The 19,935-nt window shown below is 46.6% G+C and overlaps 1 protein-coding gene across 2 annotated transcripts; it reads right to left on the reverse strand.

The window, feature by feature from the left end:
* Positions 1-543: 543 nt before the first annotated feature.
* Positions 544-18,758, reverse strand: HTR3A (5-hydroxytryptamine receptor 3A). 2 transcript variants are annotated; one of them, XM_083481090.1, is made up of 9 exons: positions 18,372-18,758; positions 11,030-11,205; positions 9,862-9,906; positions 8,184-8,293; positions 7,087-7,256; positions 5,568-5,728; positions 3,753-3,963; positions 2,399-2,632; positions 544-1,459 (listed from the first exon to the last, which is right to left on the reverse strand). In XM_083481090.1, exons 1-9 carry the CDS (start codon positions 18,454-18,456, stop codon positions 1,170-1,172), a joined length of 1,482 nt encoding a protein of 493 aa, XP_083337216.1. In that variant the 5' UTR covers positions 18,457-18,758; the 3' UTR covers positions 544-1,169. The 2 variants fall into 2 exon arrangements, with proteins under 2 accessions (XP_083337216.1, XP_083337217.1); XM_083481091.1 differs by having other exon boundaries at positions 11,030-11,196; positions 18,372-18,757.
* Positions 18,759-19,935: the final 1,177 nt, after the last annotated feature.

The following is a 19,935-nucleotide window of genomic DNA, read 5'->3' on the forward strand; positions in this document are numbered from 1 at the left end:
CCTGGGATGAGTGTTTTCAATGAGTGAATCAATGCTGAATCAATGTTGATTAAAAAAAAAAAAAGAACCAGTCTTACCTTCTCTAGATACTTAACCGAGGGGTCTTCCATGCCCTTTCATTCCTTGCCCATAGCCCCCACCTCCTTTCTGGCTGTAATGAGTAACTCCGGCACATTCCATTTAACTTGAGAAACACCCAGTTTATTGCACAACAAATGGATGAACCACGAGAAAAGAAGCTGCCTGCTTTACAGATGGCTCAGGTGAAAAGGTTAATGCAAGCAGTTACTGTACAGGTGGGGAGGAACGTTATTTACAAAATGGGTGAACAGTCTGAGCATCATGCACCCTTGGCAGCAAACGTCTGAGATGTTTCAAGACGTCTGAAAAATATAGTCCCCAATAAGAAATGGCATCAGGGTGAGGGTACATGTGAGGGAGAGAAAATGCTGGTAGAACATAGTCTTCAGCAACAACTGGCCTCAAACCCAGTAAACAGATGCAGCAGGGAGGAAAGGATTGTAGCAAATGACTAGATGTGACCCTGCAAGCTCCACTGCAAGCTCCACTGCAAGATTTCTATCCATATTTGGCATATTCTCGGGATGACAGGTCTAGTTAAACAAGATGGCTTGGCCACCAGGATGAAGCTCCTTTGCGCTGAGATGGAGGTGGGAAATGTGCTCTACAGTGGAGCATTGGCAATGAAAATGTAGAATTGGGGTGGAAAGCAGGAAGACTGGATTTAGGGTAGGGTAAAAAAAAATCAGTTCCATGCAACTCATCTTCCTTTCCCCTTCTGGGATCCAGTTTGGAGCCAGAATCGGAATTTGTTTTTAACTGGCATGCATCATAAGGTATTTATTTATTTTTAGGATGTGTACAAACATCGCTTAGAAGCAATTGCATGTGCTTCTGCCCTTTTTTGCAGGTAAGACAATTGGGGATGGCAGGTCACAAGCCACTTAGGCAAGTATTGCACCTTGATAACAAAATAGATACACATTGACTAGTCTTAAGAGACACTTGAAGCCACCAATCTTAAGATGCATGTCCATGAGCAGTACCTCAGAGCCTGGGTCTAAGTTCTACATATCAATGAGTCCAAAGACCTCAAAAAGACTCATCAAGCATAACTGCTTGACAAACCCATCTGTATGGTGTGTGTCTCAGGCGTATTGCCAGATGGACCACAGAGTGCCCAATGTGATGCTATAGGCCAGCACAGCTACTAGGTATGCCCGGAAAAGAAGAACATCCAGGACATAGCCCACCTGCAGCCATTCACGGGCAATGTCACGGAATTCATCCCGCTTCTCCAGAAACTGGCGAATGGCTGCAATCTCTTGCAGGATACTTTCAACCACCAGCGAGCTCTCCCCTTGTGGCTGGGTCATAGTACCACTTGCTCCTCCTTCGAAGTCACGTGTGCTTTCACAGCTGTAGTGGTTCAGTTTGGCTGGAGAGAGGTAAAGGAAATGGTCAGTAAAGCTGAAACAAATATGAGGGACACACTGGGGAGCTGTGTCCCAGCCTAAGTGCCAGAGCCATGGGTCAGTTCACAACAGCTCCCCACTTCGCTCATCGCAATCATTTCAATAACTTAACATGACAGCAAGGATCATTCGGTTAGGAACCTAAGGGTGGCCGCAGCTGACAGACAGCCAATCAAGATAGGTGGCGGTGGAGGAGGTGTTGTCTAGCAACCAGCCAGGTTGGCATGATCCTTGCTAAGGTTCTGATTGGCTATGTAAGGTAAAAGGACCCCTGACCATTAGGTCCAGTCATGGCCGACTCTGGGGTTGTGGTGCTTATCTCACTTTATTGGCCAAGGGAGCCAGCATACAGCTTCCAGGTCATGTGGCCAGCATGACTAAGCCGCTTCTGGCGAACCAGAGCAGCACACGGAAATGCCATTTACCTTCCCACCAGAGCGATACCTATTTATCTACTTGCACTATGACATGCTTTTGAACTGCTAGGTTGGCAGGAGCTGGGACCGAGCAATGGGAGCTCACTCTGTCACAGGGATTCAAACTGCTGACCTTCTGATCGGCAAGTCCTAGGCTCTGTGGTTTAACCCACAGCGCCACCTGGCTATGTAGTTCTGAGGAAATTTTCCCCTGTATGTTTGGTTCCATGTCTACCCCTGCTGTCCACAAGGCCTATAAATAAGATCAAACCTCTCTGTTCATTTCTCCTCATATTATGTCCTGTTTTTGCTCAGTTTGCCCAGTAAAATATTAGCAGCTATTTTCCCTCTCACTCTCTGCGCTTCATCAGCTTTCACTCAGTTAACATTTCTATCCCCAATAATGTACCATTCGATATGGGCATCCGTCTGAACAGAGTGTTCACATGCTTGCATTCCCATTTGGGACTTTGATCTTGCTCTTACCTGTACTGTCATTGTTTTCCATGTTCCCAGAGATGTCAGAGCTCTGAGTGTGGACCGGACAGAACGTGTTCCTGTCTCGGATGCAGAGCAGGATGGTGGCCCGTTCCAGCACCCAGCGCTTCACCCAGTCAGGTACATGAGGCTGTAGATCTTGCTTATGCACGAGTCGCACTATGAGGATGGTCTCGGTCAAGCTAATGACCAGCAACGCCATGCACACCACAAAATAGACCCCTGTTGGAGGAAAGCCATGACCTTCAGCCAAGTCCATTTCTGAGCTAAGTAGGTCAGTTGGTTAGAGAGTGGCGCTGATAACACCAAGGTTGCAGGTCCGATCCCTGTAAGGGATAGCTGCATATTCCTGCATGATCCTCAGGGTCCCTTCCCATTCAAAGATTCTATGAGATAAAGCTTCTAGCACCAGAAACAAGCCCTCCATTTCTCACACCCCCTCATCTCAGCCTTTGGGGCTCCTCAAAAACCCTGTGTGGGGCTGTTGATCCTCCCTCAGTGATAACTCATTTAACATTTCTTAGCCTAGATTCTTTCTTCCTTTCCTCTTTGGGCCGAGATCTGCACCTCAACCACACCTTCTCACACATGGAATAAGGTTCAGATGATGCTGTAGGTAGCCCAAGCTGTGTAGTTCATTGGCCATGACCCACATCCCAGGACCACTTGCAAAAAAACCCTCAAAAACAGGAAGGCATACCTAGCAAACTTGCCAATAATCCCCATGGAGCACACCCAGGCTGTTGTATTTCCTGATGTATTTAAGCATTTTCAGCCTCTGCTTTTGGGGGTTTTCTGGAACTGAGACATTTTGTGTATGGAAAGCAACTAATAAATAAAATAAAAATTAATAATAATAGGGCTGATGTCACGAGCACATCTTAACCATTTCTTGTTTTATCCTGCAACTCACTAAACGCAAGGCACCACCAGCCATGCTGCACAATTCATCCCATTCATGCTTTTGTCAATGGGGCTGCTGTGATCTTACTCAGCCCAGTATACCTGAAGGAGCATCTCCACCCCCATCGCTCAGCCCAGACACTGAGGTCCTCCACCAAGGATCTTCTGCTGGTTCCCTCATTTCGAGAAGCAAAGCTACAGGGAACCAGGCAGAGGGACTTCTTGGTAGCAGCACCCTCCTGTGGAACGCCCTCCCTTCAGATGTGAAGGAGATAAAGAACTACACAACTTTTTCGAAGACATCTGAAGGCAGCCCTGTATTGGGAGGTTTTTTAACGCTTGATGTTTTATGTTCTTAGATATGCTGTAAGCCGCCCAGAGTGGCTGGGGAAACCAAGCCAGATGGGCAGAGTATAAATAATAAAATTATTATTATTACCTATCAGCGGGGTCCCAATAGCCGTGGCTGGCAGTGTATCAGAGACAATGATCAGGAAAACAGAGTAGCCCAAGAGCAGGGTGATCTTGAAGGAGACCCTCTCTCCACTGTCAGGGGGCAGGTAGAAGCCCACAATGTCCATGACCATCAGGAAGATGCTGGGAAGCAATAGGCTGACGGCGTAAAAGAGGGGGCGTCTTCGGATGACCACCTGCCAAGGCACAAGGAGTCAGGCGTGGGCCTTGGGTCTAGCTGAGACATGCTCTAATGGGTGGCTGGCTCTCCCTCAAATTCATCGTCCCATTTAATGCTTCCTAAGCTGCTGCAAAGTGGCACAAGCCAAGGGCTCCATTGGCACCAGGCGTCTGGCTAAGCTGGCAGGGGGGCATCAAGGAGTCCTCTGGGATGTGCATCACTGCCCAGTCTTTCCTCCCGCTGCTGAAATATTTATGCCCTTTGCTTGCTGCAAAACTGCCTGTCAGGCAAGGTTAACCCTTCCTTCCCTGGACCAGGGCTGGCTGATTGCACTGCCCATGTTTCACAACGCATGGTCCCAAAATGTTCTCCTTCATAATATTAGAAAAGCAGGGAATTCAGGAAAAGTCGCACTGGGTTTGCAAGTCCTCTCCAAGCTGAGTATAATATTTCAAAGTGGGGAATCTGGTGAGATCAGTGCTTTTTTCTGGGGTACTCAAGGAAACACAGTACTGGTACCTTCCCTCGCCAAAAAATTGGAATGGAATCCATTCTTACAAATACTGTAGTAGGTTAAGATCTCATGAAGTACAATAACAACCTTGTAAAATATACAGCTTTGGGTGTGTTTTTTCCCCTCCGCCCTTTATTTTCCCTTCTACACAGGTTCTGTTTCTCTTTCTCTCTTTCTCTCTTTTATTTAAGTCTCACCATGTTTAGCGCACACATAATTATGTACTTTTTGAATTTCCAATAAAGATTTTTTTAAAAAAAATTAAGTGTGGCACTTACTGTAACAACTTCATGGTGAGTACCAACATCATTTTTCCTTAAAAAAAAGCACTTAAAAAGATTACATATATATATGTTATGAGATATATTGCAGGAAGAGGCCCCATTTTCTCTGAACGTGCATTTTAAGAAAAGGAATGCTCAGGAAAAAACCAGGAAAAGAAATTAATGATATCTTAGAAATTCAGCCTTCTAAGAAGTCATTGAACATGATGTTCTGCAGTCCTGGAGCACAATGCCACAAAGCAATTGAATGCTGCTATGTGATGTAGTGACCAAGGACAAAAGAGGGGAAATGAGGGTGAGGGTAAAGTTGATAAATGATGTTTGGCAAGCAGTGCCAAAAATCACACAAAAATTTTGGGGTGCCTTATGGCCTTTCTGAATTAATTGTTTCAGTTGAGCTGTAGTTCCTGTGGCTTGCCTCCAATGACACGTCACACTCAGAGTAGACCACTGAAATTAAGAGGCATGGATAACTTAGGCTCATGAATTTCAGTAGGTCTGTGCTGAGAAGAAGTTAGTTGGCTACAACCCTCTGCTTCTATAAGGTATAGGTCACAACCTGCAGCAGATTGACTCTCCTCATGCTGATACTGAAGCATCTTTTCCCCCCTTCTGGATTCAGGTAGCTCCAGTTTAGAGAAAACCCATTTCTCCTCCCTCCTCCTTTTGAAAACTAGCAAGAAACCTGCAGCAGCAGCTTCTCATCACCAGAGCTTTGCACCACTCTTCCACCTCCAGCCTTTTTAAACAAATAATATGCACTGAAGATTCTGTTTCTGGCTCCCACCCACCACCCCTGCCCAGCCCGCCAGAACTTCTTACAAAGAACTTCATCTCAGCATAGAAGTCGCTGTCACCAACACTGAACTCTCGGAACTGGCTGAGAACGTGCAGAAGCTCCCATTCCCCCTGGTTCATGAAGACACTCTTGTCATGTTTCACTTCCTCTGGGGTCCGCCACAGGGAGATGTTAATGTCCCGGACTGAGGAACAGAAGACAGGAAGAAAAGTAGGATGAGGGTGCCAAAGATATAATCCGCTGCAGGAATCCCCTCCCTTCAGTGGCGTAGCGTGGAGGGTGCAGGGGGGGCCGGCCGCACCGGGCGCAACATCTGGGGGTTAGGGTTAGGGGGCGCAAATCCACGGGTTAGGGGGCGCAAATCCACGGGTTAGGGGGCGCAAATTACTTGCCTTGCCCCGGGTGCTGACAACCCACGCTACGCCACTGCCTCCCTTTTCCATGCTACACCCATCTCCAAGTGATTTGATGACCTTTCTGTGTGTCCCATCAAAGACATAACTTTGGACTGATGGCCACACATGAAAACCTCACATAGCGGGTTCCAAAATGAGAGCCCATGATATTAGCCACCCAGAGTGGCTGGGGCAACCCAGTCAGATGGGCGGCATATAAATACCGTATTTTTCCGTGTATAAGACTAGGTTTTTTTCCCTTTAAAATAATGTCAAAAATTAGGGGGCGTCATACTCTGGACCATCTCTCCCATTTTCTTAAATCTGAGTCCCCAAAAATAGGGGTCATCTTATACATAGGGGCATCTTATAGATGGAAAAATGTGTTGTTGTTAGTCACTGAAATGCCAGCTGAATGGGCCACAACTCAACAAGCTAAGATGAGTGCATGCCTAGCACTTGAAGGAATGGGACCATGTGAGAATCAGGTTCATATAAAAGGTATTGGTGGCCGTAGTATCTGCCAAGTTGGATCACATAAAAGGGTCTGTCTTAAGCCACATATACACCATACATTTAAAACACTATGATACCATTTTAAGCAGTCATGGTTTCTACCAAAGAATTCTGGGAGCTGTAGTTTGTTAAGGGTCCTGGGAGTTGTTAGGAGACTCCTTATTCCTCTCCCAGGGCCACACTTCCCAGAGTTCCCTGTGAACAGGGATTGCTTGTTAAACCACTCTGGGAACTGTGGTTCTGGGAGGGGAATAGGGATCCCCTATTAGTTCTCAGCATCTTCAGCAAACTACAGCTCCCAGAATTCTTTAAAATGGTCTCATAGTGCTTGAAACATGTGGTGAGGATGTGGGTGCTCTATTCAGTGCTCTATTCCTGGGAGACTCACACCTCTAACAGTTTGCTCCTGTATCTGCTACATGGAGGTAGGAAGCATGTATGTACATATGATGCTTGTATTTAGCCATCACAATAAGCAGCCATTGACAAGACTGTTCTGCAGGGAGGAGGTTGAGGGGAGATGCTTGGCAGCCAGGGAGTAGGAGCCTCTTCCTATTTAGCTTGGTCAGCCGGCCTCTTCTCCCAGCATGCAACAAGCCACAGGGCAAAATCAACACAACTGCTCACGTACTGTTATGCAGCCAGCTGGTGAAGGTCAGAGAGCAGTTCTGCACATCAAAGGGGAAGTTATAGATGTCCAGGCTGCAGGCAGTGACCACCTGGACAGGCTTGAGGTTCCGCACTTCCCCATGATGGAGGATGTAAACATAGGGAATATCGGGGGATTTCCCCACATCCACACTGCAGGAAACAGAGAGTGGGGGAGCCAAAGTCAGGGGAGAGAACATGAACCATTTGGGCTGCGGTCAAAACCCACCAAGCGATGGAACTCCTCCATCCCAGATTCCAGATGCTGAGCTACAAGTGGTTACCAGTAACAAAACATTGCAGCATGCTCCCTGTTCAGGATTCTAGCCGCTCTACCACATTCCTCCTCTCCTACCCTAGATTTTCATTTGTCCTCTGGTCTCCTAGATCCTAGTCCAACACTCTGACAGCTATACCACACTAGACACAGATGGACCATAGGTCTGGCTCAGTATTAAACAGCTTCCTATGAACCCTGTAATTCTCCTTTCCCCCTTTCTCAAGTTGGTTCTCTCTTGTGATGGCCCATTAAAATAATGCAGCCATTTTCCAATGAAGCTGTTTACCTTACAAACATGAATACGGAAAGGGATTTTTCCTCTCCTCCCCAAAGGGGCTTTCTGATCCTTGCTTAGGTCTTCCAGTGGTCACAATAGAAGGAGGGTGGTTTAGAACAATAACTCCATCCTCCCGCCTTTCCTTCCTTCTTTCCCTCTCTTCCAAGTATGCGTTGACGGCTCCACAGCTGCCCCTCCATTGTCTCTCCCTCTCTCTCCTCAGAAAATTTGAATCCCACGCCCAACACAGCAAGGGTAATTATGAGTGTTTATAGTTTTCCACTACTGGAACCGTCCCAATTTCTCAGCCTTCTCCCCATCTGCAATATACAGTACACAGAGGGGCAAGCCAGTGGGAAAGCATTGTCAAGAATACAAAGTGGAAAGGTTGGCTTGGGAAGGGAGGAATGGTGAGAGAACAGAAATAAATCCTCACATTATCTTCCATCCCATATTTTCGGCTTCCACAATGTGGAAAGAGGATGGGGGGGGGGGGACAACCCAAGAAGGATGGTGCACTTACAATTCATTGATAAGAATGTCTGGGACCCAGATGGCTTCCGTAGGGACAGACATCTGGGTGATGTTGTCAAAGTCCCTTGGATTCCACTGCAGAAACTCATCGATCCAGTGCTGCAAAACAGAGGGGAGGATCTGACACAGTGGTAGATGGAAATAAGTAGGTGGGGTGCTGTGCTGAACCACTTGTGGGTAGGCGTCAACTATTCTATTCTGGGATCTGATTTGAGGAAAGAATGGCTCTGGAGAGTTGCCAATCTCTTAGACAGCCAGGACTTGCACAGACAGAGGTATGTAACTGTTTAACTGTAACTTTAAGAAACTTGTTACAGGTAGGTAGCCGTGTTGGTCTGCCGTAGTTGAAACAAAATAAAAATATTCCTTCCAGTAGCACCTTAGAGACCAACTAAGTTTGTTATTGGTATGAGCTTAGTTGGTCTCTAAGGTGCTACTGGAAGGAATATTTTTATTTTGTTTAAGAAACTTGTGGTTAAGTTTTCTTTTCCCCTCCTCCCTGTGTGAACCTGGGTTAGAGGAGAGAAATTCTTCACTTTCCACCCCATTTCAGTCACTTTGAAAGGGGGAGCAGGGGTACTGAGATTCCTGTGGAGCGGAGACCCTCAGTGGAGCTGTGGGGGGCTTTGATCAGCCAAAGGGGGAGGCTGAACAGAAGCCTACACAAGAGGTTCCAGTCTTGTCACCTAGAACTAAGCACCACCTTCTTAGATGGGAGCAGCCCCACCTGCCCCAACAGAGTGTTTGCCGGCAAGCTCAACATCACCACAAGGCAAGCGAGTCTTGTGAGTGAACATGCCTTGCCTTGCCTCACCTCATCTTTAAAAGCAGGAGAGGTGGGGGATCTTGTTGGGACATCTCCATCACTTCTGTCCAGTTCTGAACTTCTGGCCCTGCTTTTTAGCTCCTGAATTGTGACTCTCAAGCAGCATATCTGCTGCTGAGCCTGTACCATTATTTGTCTGCATAAATATACCTTCCTTACTTCCAAGTAATAGCCTCTGTCTGTGTTGGGTGGGAGCCAAGATGCTCCCTATCATTCATTTTTTTCTCCTTTAGCATGCTTCTCTTTTCTTTTTTCTATTGTAAGATGCAGCCTTCTGACCCACCTGCACCTCTAAGGGTGAGGCCTGTTTTATTTATAAGCTGCTCACATCATATGCTCTCATCTTCCCTCCTATGCTACTTCATCCCTCAAACATGCTGTGGGGCAAACTTCCTTCTTCCTTTGGTACCCAGAATAGTGACATTCTAAATTGCTGTACAAACCATCAGTGTGGTAGCCTAGCCCAGGCTTGTGCCCCAAGGTAACAATTGTGCTACTAATGCAGTGGTGTGACTTCTCCCCCAGAGGTGCACACCATTGTCTCTAGAGACAGTAAAAAACAAAGTCTGAACACCAGGAGCAAATTGGGCCTAATTGCCTCTCTATGCTGTCAAATGCTTAGTGCTTATGGCAGATGCTGCCTAGCTTTCCAGTACAGAACCCTAGCCATAGTCTGCAGAAGCCAGCTCAGCAGAGGGGGATTATGGAGTCCAGTGAATGGAAGCTTGCATCCTAGGAATCAAGAGAGCTATATGGTGTCAGTGGTGAGCAGCTGCTAGGTCAAAGGGGTTGGGCAGGAAAGGAGGAGAGCAAATTGCTCCCATTGGCACAGCCTTCTTACCTGTCTGTACCAGATATACGTTGTCAGGACTTGGTTTTTCTCATCCTGTTGTTGAAAACAGAGAAGCAGAGATCAGGCTAATGAAACCAAAGGGTCAGTTCCACTATTGACCTCCCTATATGGCTGGCTGCAGGGAAGTAAGGTGACACCTTAAAGAATTTGGAAGGAGCCCCCATAAGCAATCAGATAACAACCAACACACTGCATGCAGGCACACTAAGAAAGAAGAAGCAGCCAGTCCCAGCACTATATCTCTAACATGCCTATGTTTTCAGACTTTTTTGGTTTATTTACAGGGTGTATCCAGCATAGCACTTGTGCAAGGAAATTTCCCCTCTGTCCTCTCCTCACCCCTTGCACTCCTAAATCTGTTCTGAAAGTTCCCCCAACCCTACAGAGGGAGCTTGTGGGGCATGCACAGGAAGAGGAGAAGGGGAGTTCTGCTGCACAAGTGGAAATCCTTGAGCTGATGGAACACATAAGTACTGCCCACATTTTGCTTTTTTTTTTTTTTACATGCATAGAAACACACCATGGATGTCCCCATCTGGAGAGAAAAAAACAACGTATGAAAGAATCCTAAGTGATGCTTTAGATGTGAACCCCTCCACTTTCATTACTCAATAAAATCAACATATAAATTCCAATTGTGTCATGTGAATCAGGGATGGGAAGCATCTGTCACACATACACATACACACACAAACATAAACATCCCGATGTTGCTGGGATCCAACTCCCATCAGTCTCCCCATCTCCCCCAACCAGCATAACCATTGGTCAGGGATGATGGGAATTATACTCCAGCAGCAGCATCGGGGGGGGGGGGGCACAGGTGCTCCCCATCACTGATGTGAAACATTGTGGAGACCAGCTTCTTTAAATGTCCGAAGCAGAAAACCTGGACACGAGTGGGAGGGTATTGTTTTCATTTGTTGCTACGTTATGCATTTTTGTGTTTTTATATCTTAAATCTCCTGTGATCTTCGGATGAAGGGTGGTATAGAAATCTAATAAATTATAGTAATAAATTAAAATGTTGTAACTCCCCAGGAGATGGCAAGGGCTATCTAAATTCAGGTGGATCATGTCTGTCACCTTGCCCCCAGTGATCCATGGGAACAGGAAACCTGGACCATTTGAGAGAGAGGAGGAGGAGAAGACCTACCACACTCAGGATGGCATACACCATGACATCGATAGCCACATTGGTGGTCTTCCTCCAGTTCCGAACAGGACGGACATCCTTTTTGTAGTTGGAAAATAAATAGTCAGAGAGCAGACGGAGAGCAGGCTTAGTCAAGTTTGCTTGTTTGCTGGCTGTTTTATGATAAGCTGGAGAAGCTGGAAAAGAAAACAATGTCTGTCATTGACCGTATCTTCTTGGCAGTAAAACTCCCTGAAGGTGTTTTTCTGCAGAGGTGGTTTAAGACTGGCATGACCCGTGCAGTGGCACTAGGCGCTGGACTGCAGGGGGCACTACAACAATGCTGCTGAATGGAGAGCAAGAGGTGGGGGGGCGCCGAATTTTAGCGTCACACAGGGTGCCGCTGATATTTGAGAGCCCAAAGCCCGCCACTGCTTTCTGCATGCAAAAATAAAAATGAAAAAAAAAATCAATTTATAATCCAGCAGTGGAGTCTGGTTCCATTAAGTGAAGGGGGCACTGCTTCAGCAACCTCAGTCTGCCCTCAGCCGCCCAGATTTACCTATGTGATCCCCTCATTGAAAACAGACTGTGTACTACATTTAGGCTTGATAGTGCTCCAATCGGCTCTAATTGAGACTGTAAACAGCTTTGTGGTGGACATGTACACTGGCAAAAGCTTTCTGGGAAATGATATATAATGAATTAAAGAAAATGTTTAAAAACACATTTGTTAAAAAACAAAACACCAGAAGCTTTTCTGTTAGGTATAATAGGTGAAGAGATACCAAAAGAGGATAAAAGACTTTTTATGTATGCAATAACAGCAGCGAGAATGCTTCTAGCCCAGAGATGGAAGGAAGGAGAAGTACCAAGAGAAGAATGTAGGACAAAACTGATGGAGTGCGCAGAGATGGTGAAACTGATGGGGAACATCAGAAACCAGGATGATCATGTATTCTTAAAAGACTGGAGTAAATTCTTAATTTATTTAAAAGACCACTGTAAACAGTTAAAATCATTGGCAGGGATATAATGACACTTGTAATGTGGAATTAATTATGGTAACTATAGATATTTAACGTATGGATAAAGGAAAAAGATGCAGAAACTGTTATCTTGAATATGGAACCCATGGAGGGAGGGAAGGAGGTCGAAAGGTTCAATAGAACCTTTTATTCAAATGTTTGAAAGGGTTAAAGTTAAAATGTATAAAATTATGTATAAAAAAAGTTATATATAAAAAAAAGAGAGAGACTGTAAACATCTTGCAGCAGAAAGGCCTGTGGGTTGGTTGGTTGTTTTCTCTCTAGCACTACTCAGTAAGATGCCATGTAACCTGATGGTGCTATATAGATAAGCCAGAATAAGTAACATGTGGCTCTGCTGATTCTGTATCCAAAGCAGAGGCAGAATCTCTCCCATTAACTTCTTGATCTTTTCCGCCAGATCAGCTTCTGTTCTGTCATGAAACAGTGGACCTTATGAAGACAAAGACTTGCTACCATCTTGTTAAAATCGGTGAATTGTAATGAATTGATGTAACAAACAAACAAACAAAAGTAGCATCGCCCACCTCTACTTTCATAGTTACGGCTGTTCCAGCATTAATAGCACCAAAATTTGCCTTTGATGCAAGCTTATCTTGCAAGGCAGCTCACAATGGGAGGGAAAAAGCCAGGTCAAAACAGCAGAGCTGCTGCTTGCCTGCCTGCCTGCCACGTCTCTCCCTGAACATGACTTCCTAAGACTGGGGCACAATTCACACTTTGCAAGCAGCCCCTAATTGGAATAGATCTGCAGGTGCTTGGGGGAGAGCATCCTTAGAGGAGGCTTTTCAAGCAGACCCCTCTGCCTTTTCATACCATCTATAATTCCTCTAAGCTAGCTGGGCGCACGAGCTTCAGGCAGCTGGAGGGAGAAGACGGGGAGGGCCAGGCAGAGAGAAGAAAACAAATTAGGGGAGTCCGCTGAAAGCAGGCTGGCTGGGTAATTCAATGGCAGATTTTGCCTTTGTCTCTTCCAAATGACCCTTAAAGATCCAACTGGCATGCATCAAGGTCTACAGCTGGCTAGGGTTGGCTACAGGATTAGCTCTTGGGCCTTTTGCCTCTGCTATTGAGGTTTTTTTGGGGGAGGGGGTGGTTTATGCACTCTTGCTAAAATGACAGAGGATTTGATGGGTTGTCCATGGTCCAGCTGTTGGGGAGGGAGGGAAGAAGCTTGGAGGACTCATAGATTCACTGGGCTCTTGAAAACATCATGCCGAAGAACTCAGTCCCAAGATGCTCCTGGATTCTGTAAACTGAGCATGGAGATGCATGAGCTGCGCCAAGGGCTAGTGGACTTGGCTTGCTCCCAGCCAATGGCTTTGGGGACCTGTGGTTTTGGAAGGAGCAGGAGTGAGGTCTTTGACACACATTTCTCAGCCCTTTTCAAAAGGACTCCAGCACCCAGGAGTAAAACAAGCTTTTCTATCTCTTCCACCCCCATATTTCCTGCATGCAGCAGATGGGAGTGGGATCTGTTTTTTTAGAAAAAAAAATAAAACAAAAACAGCACATTGGGGTTTGCTAGTTTTTCACATGCCAGGAACACAATGAATGTTGTTTTTCACCTAGAAAGGGCAAAGAGGTGGTGGGATTTGGAGCAGCCTTGGGCTGACTGATGTCTGGCAGGGATGCAGACTGAGGCAAGCAGTGCGCCCTCTGATGGAAGGGAAGAATTTCATTCAAATCCACCTTCGAGAAAAGTGGCAATCATTTGAGGGAGCTGAGTGGTTAAGAATGTAAGAAGAAACCTGATGGATCAGGCCAGTGGCCCATCTAGTCCAGCAATCTGTTCTTACACTGGCCAACCACATGTTCCAAAGAGAAACCCAACAACACTCTCCTCTGTTGTGATTTCCAGCAACCGAGACAGGCGTACTGCTGTGGAGCTAGAACACAGCCATTATGGCTAAGAGTAACTGGCAGCTTTCTCCACCATGAATTTCTCCCAATCCTCTTTTAAAGGCATCCAAGCTGGTGGCCATCACTGCCTCCTCCTTCATCCAACAACTATGTGTTGCATGAAGAAGTCCTTTCTTTTGTCTATATTGAATCTTCTAGAGTTCAGAGTTTAGGGTCTCTCCCTCCCTCCCTCCCTCCCTCCCTCCCTCCCTCCCTCTCCTCCTCTCTCTCTGGCTGATTGATCTCTCTGGCTCAGGAGTAGCCAACATAGTACCTACTACATGTTGTGGAGTCCAACTTCCAGCATCATGGACTATTGCCTGTTCTGGTTTGGGCTCATGAGAGCTGTAGTCCAGAACATCTGGAGGACACCCCGTCAGCAAACCTTGTCTGAGCTTCTACCTCACTGGCTGTGTCTTCTTTGAAGGAGAATGTCCTGGGTGAAAATACCTGACACTCTGACCAGCAATGGTTTCAGGTTGAAGGACTGAGAAAAGTCCTTATATATCTGAGAGCCTGGAGAGTTGCTACCAGTCATGCTGAGCTAGAACACGATTCCCCAACCTAGTGCCCCCCCACAATGTTTTGGCTTCATAGTCAGTGGCTGTATATCAGTTTCTGGCAAACACAGGAGAGAAGAGTGCCCTTGTTCTTGGGTCCAGCTTGTGGGCTTCCTAGAGAAGGCATCTCGTTGGCCACTGTGAGAACAAGATGCTCAACTTGATAGTCCATTGGCCTGGTACAGCCAATGACAACCACTCCCATCATCCCCAGGCAGCATGTTCAATGACCAGGGATGATGGGAGTTGTAGTCCAGCAACATCTAGACGGCTCCTAGAATAGCTTGCAGGATCAGGCCAATGAACTATCAAGTTCAGCATCTTGCTCTCACAGTGGCCAGCCAGAAGCCCCAATGAGAAGCCCAAAGGCAGGACATGAAAGCGACAGGAAACCTCTTCTGTGATTTCCAGCAACTTGTACTCAGAGACCTCCAACAGTATATTGTAAGGCTGGAAAAGGTCCACCAAAATGATGGGGAGGGCTGTAGCTCAGCTGGTAGAGCACCTGCTTTGTACCAAGAAGGTCCCAGGTTCAAGTCCCATCATTTCCAGGTAGAAATAGGGGAGACCCCCTGCATGAAATCCCAGAGAAGCACTGCCAGTCAGTGTTGGCAATGCTGAGCAAGATGTACAACGGGGAGTGACTCAGCATCAGGCAGTTTCCTATGTTCATCTTGGAAGGATAAAGCACCCTCCCTGCAAGGAAAAGCCAAAAGCATTTTGGGGCTTTTCAGTTGGGCGGGGTGTATCTTGGTGAGGGACATGATTGAGGTTTATCAAATTATGTATGGTGTTGAAAAAGTGGATAAGAGAATTACTTCCACCCCTCCTTCCACTTTCCTAATACTAGAACTTGGGGTCATCCAATTAAATTCACTGGCAGGACCGATAAGAAAGTACTTCTTTGCACAATGTGCAATTAATGTATGGGATTCTCTGCCACAAGACAGGGAGAGACAGTTGCTGACTGAGATTCTTCTTAAGGGTAAGGTATTAGGCAGGTTCAGGAGGGTGAGTTTATCAATGGTGCAATGATGGTTGCATGCAATGATAGTTGCATGGAAATGTCATGTTCAGAGGCACTCTATTTCTGTGTGCCAGCTACTGGGGAACAACAACTAGAGAGGGCTGTTGTTTTCTTGCCCTACTTGTGGGCATCTTGGGAGCTTAAGATTGGCCATTTTGAGAAACTGAATGCTGCACTAGGTGGACCTTTTGGTCTGGCTCAGCAGGACTCCTGTTATGTTCTTATGGATTATTTAGGTAAAGGTAAAGGGACCCCTGACCATTAGGTCCAGTCGTGGCCGACTCTGGGGTTGCAGTGCTCATCTCTCTTTACTGGCTGAGGGAGCCAGTGTACAGCTTCCGGATCATGTGGCCAGCAAGACTAAGCCGCTTCTAGCGAACCAGAGCAGTGCACGGAAACGCCGTTTACCTTCCCGCCGGAGCAGTACCTATTTATCTACTTGCACTTTGACGTGCTTTGGAACTGCTAGGTTGGCAGGAGCAGGGACCAAGCAACGAGAGCTCACCCCGTCATGGGGATTCGAACTGCTGACTTTCTGATTGGCAAGTCCTAGGCTCTGTGATTTAACCCACAACGCCACCCACATCCCTATGGATTATTTACAGTATCCCTAATAATTCTGGCCACAGCCCTGCTGAAAATGTGCCCCAAGCAAGACCCATTGGAACAAACATGTTGTGCTCACCCGACCTTCTTTCCATAGAATCATAGAATCGAAGAGTTGGAAGGGAGAACAAGGGTCATCTAGTCCAACCACCAGCAATGCAGGAATCTTCTTGTCCAAGGTGGGGCTCAAACCCACAACCTTGAGATCAAGTGTCTCTTACTCTACCAATTGAGCTATCCTTCGTCCAGGTTCCTTTCAATGGGATTTTGAGACAAGGACTTCATGGCAGTTTCTGCCACCAGTCATGAAACCACATGTGCAATTCTCGATGGAGAATCTGTGGCCTTCCAGATGTTGTTGAACTATATCTCCCATCAGCCCCGGCAGCCATCATGCCTACAACCACGAATGATGGGAGCTGTAGTCCACCCGCCTGGAGGGCTACAATTTCCTTACCCTGTCCTGACATTCTACATTTTGGTCACTTTTCCAGAACATTAACATTGTGCTAGTTTACGTTAAGAGCAGCGATGGTCCCAAAATGAAAGCCACGTTCAAACCTGTCTTGGGATGGCAACCAAACAATAGCAGATGTCCACCTGTCAGTATTTTCCAGCTCCTCTCCATTCTGCTCCCACTGCTTAGCAAACCAAAGAGCCCCTAATTGACAGATGATCATTAGCTAACCCGGTCCATTGTGTTATCAGGAACAGGAAGCCTGAGCAACAACACAATCATCTGTTCTCTGCACCGTTGCTGCCGTCCAAGGATTTCAACCCCCGCCATTCTGAGCAATGAGCAATGCACAGAACTGGGTTTTCCAAGTTCAACTTGGCTCAGGCAACAGGTTCTGAAACAACATGTCCCCACCCCCCACCCCAGTGCTTTATTGTTCTCCGCAGGTCTGTAAATAAATGTGCACTTTTCCATCTCTCCAGTCTCCTCTGCCCCCAGTTAGTTCAAATGATAAGAAACTTGAGATTAGAATAAAAAGCCACAGTAAAATGGTAAAATTATCTGTGCAAAACTTGGGGTGTGTTTTTAAGGTCGCAAGCCTAAATCATTAAAAAAAGAAAAGTTGCACTTTACTTGCAAAAACAAAAGGTATTGTGATTCATCCACACAAATGTTAAAGGTTGCTTTTAGTATCCCATGAAGAAAAGCACCTCTTCATCCAGATCCAGCACCTTCTATTAAAAGAATGTGGAGGACATAATGGCACTAGAGAACCAGGGGTACCATCAGGTCAGAATATTAGGGCAGATGCCCAAGGATTCTATCAGCAAAACTGAGCAAGAGGAGCCCCAAATACAGCAGGGCTGGGTTACAATATCTTGAAGTTGTGCGTATTATTGTCATCTAAACAGTGGGGGCATAAGGCCAGTAAGTCTAGAATCTGCACCAGCCTTCTCAACCCGCTGCCCTCCTGATATTGCTGGACTCCTAAACTCCCACCAGCCCCACCCAGTATGGCCAATGGTTAGGGATAAAGGGCGTTGGGTCCAGTCATATCTAGAGGGCCACAGGTTAGGGAGGCTGCTCTAAAATGAGATAAATGCACCACAAAGTAGAAAAGAACCCTGCTGAACTGATGACGCTTTAAGCCGATCATTCTATTTCCAGCAGTGGAGTAGCTCATGTGAAGGGCATGAAAACAACTGCTCTCTTCTTCTTCTTCTTCCTCTTCTTCCCCCACCCACTACACCTGGGATTTGGAGGTAGACTTCGTCTGAATCTGGAGGTTCCATTCATTAGCTATCAAGTCTCATAGCCACTAGCAGACCTCTCATCCTCCTGGATGAATGTGTCATATCCCTTTTTAAAGCCATCCAAGTGAGGAGCTGCCTTTGCAGCTTGTGGCAGCAAATTCCAGAGTTATCTTTTACAAGAAGGCTTTCCTTTCTCTCTCTCTCTCTTTAGTTTCAACTTATCCTCCCCTCCCCTCCCCTCAATTCAAAACTCAGGATTGCCCTGGAGCAATCCAGTATTACTGAACAAAAGCTAGCCGTCAATGTTCTTTCATAAACGTACAGCGACATGGGAACCAGAGTTCAGATGATTCAAGTTACACCGCTGTGTTTAATACGAAACGTTCAGCTGCCGCTCCGGATCGACCTCGCAAATGTGGAGAGCACCCCCTGCCCCCCTACAAAGTCTCTCCTTCAGCTCACAGGCACAAAACAAGCAGCCTTTCAAACTTTTCCTCAAGTTTCCTTACCTTTGCATTGCAGCACAGAAGTAAAGAACAGCAGGAGCAGAGAGACCCCCAGAGCAGAGGGAGCCATGAACAGCTTGGGGAGCATGGAAAGCACTTTATGGCTCAATGCTTCTTCCGATCGCCTTGACACAGCAGAGGAAATCTTATGGTTCCCTCTCGCACCCCTTTCTTCCACTCTGTCTTTGCCTCTGCAGAGAAATTAAATGCAATTAAGGAGGCAGAGCGTACTTTATTCCCCTCCTTTCTTGTTTCCCCCTAACTGTTGGATTTTTTAAAAATGCATAATTAATGTTGCAATCAGTCTCCCTCTGCTGCCTCAAGTTTCAGGCAGAGAGGACTCCAAGATATTCACCCACCCACCCAAGCTGATGTCATGCAAAGATGCTCAGGGATTGATGCTCATCACTGCTGCATCCCTTTGGTTACGGGGAGGGCAGGGTACCACTGTCTGAGAGGCCATGCAGAACCTGAGACTCACTTGAGTGCTGTCCTGACAAATTGATGAGGACATTTCAATGATAATTTCTGCATTAATGTATCAAGTGCTGCAATAAGGGTGCGGCCGGGAGCAGATAACATCAGCACAATCTCTGACAGGACTGAAACACCGAACCTCAAGTTACACGGTGCGGGAATTCAAGCCACAGAACCACAAGGCATCCCTCTGTGGAACAAAAGTTATTCAACTCACAATGTGCGTGAGATGCTTAAGACAGACCTAGAATGGCTGCCACGTACAATTTACTGGCTATCGTCTGTGCAAGCCCCATCCATATGTGGGAGGTGCTTGGTGTGAGTGAACAGAAGCCAGAGGTCACGTTAAGGGGCCCTTGTGTCATTCCCCTCCTCCTCTGCTTTATCACTATTCCTTTTGTGTGGGGAAGGTGATGGAGGACAAGGCTGAGGCCTTCCTGAGGGAGGAAATCGGGTATGGTAGGAGACTTGCGCTGTGAACTTCAAAACTTGCTGGGTCTCTAAAGCTGAAGTCTGACGTATCCTGGCCTTGAAGTAAGAGGCAATGTCTACCTGGAGCAGAAATATGCAGTAGAGTGAGTCCCAGACCCTCCAAGTGCCCCTATTTTCCGGGGACAGTCCCAGATTAACAGAAGCCATCCCAGGTGCAAACTTTATTCAGTAATGGGAAATCACGTTGGTTAAAGATGGAACTCCACAGCACCATCTGGTGTCACAGTGTTATAATGCATATAAAACACTTTTTCTTTACTAATAGGATGTCCCTATTTTCATTAGAAAATGTTGGAGGGTATGGAGTCCTCAGGTGATGGACTGCAACATTGCAAACTGCAGTTTGGAGGACATCATTCTTGAATGTTCCCTAATGTCAAAAACAAATGCCTCTCAAGCAGAAAATCAACACAGTGAGAAAGGGCTGGGCTACAATCTCTTTCAGGTGTGGTATTTGGTGCCTCTGTGGGTCGCGGGTGGCGCTGTGGGACGTGGGTGGTGCTGTGGTCTAAACCACAGGACTTGCCAATCAGAAGGTCGGCGGTTTGAATCCCCGCGACGGGGTGAGCTCCCTGCTCCTGCCCACCTAGCAGTTCGA

Source organism: Podarcis liolepis (genome assembly GCF_965112155.1).
Source record: "Podarcis liolepis genome assembly, chromosome: 16".
Lineage (NCBI taxonomy): Eukaryota > Metazoa > Chordata > Lepidosauria > Squamata > Lacertidae > Podarcis > Podarcis liolepis.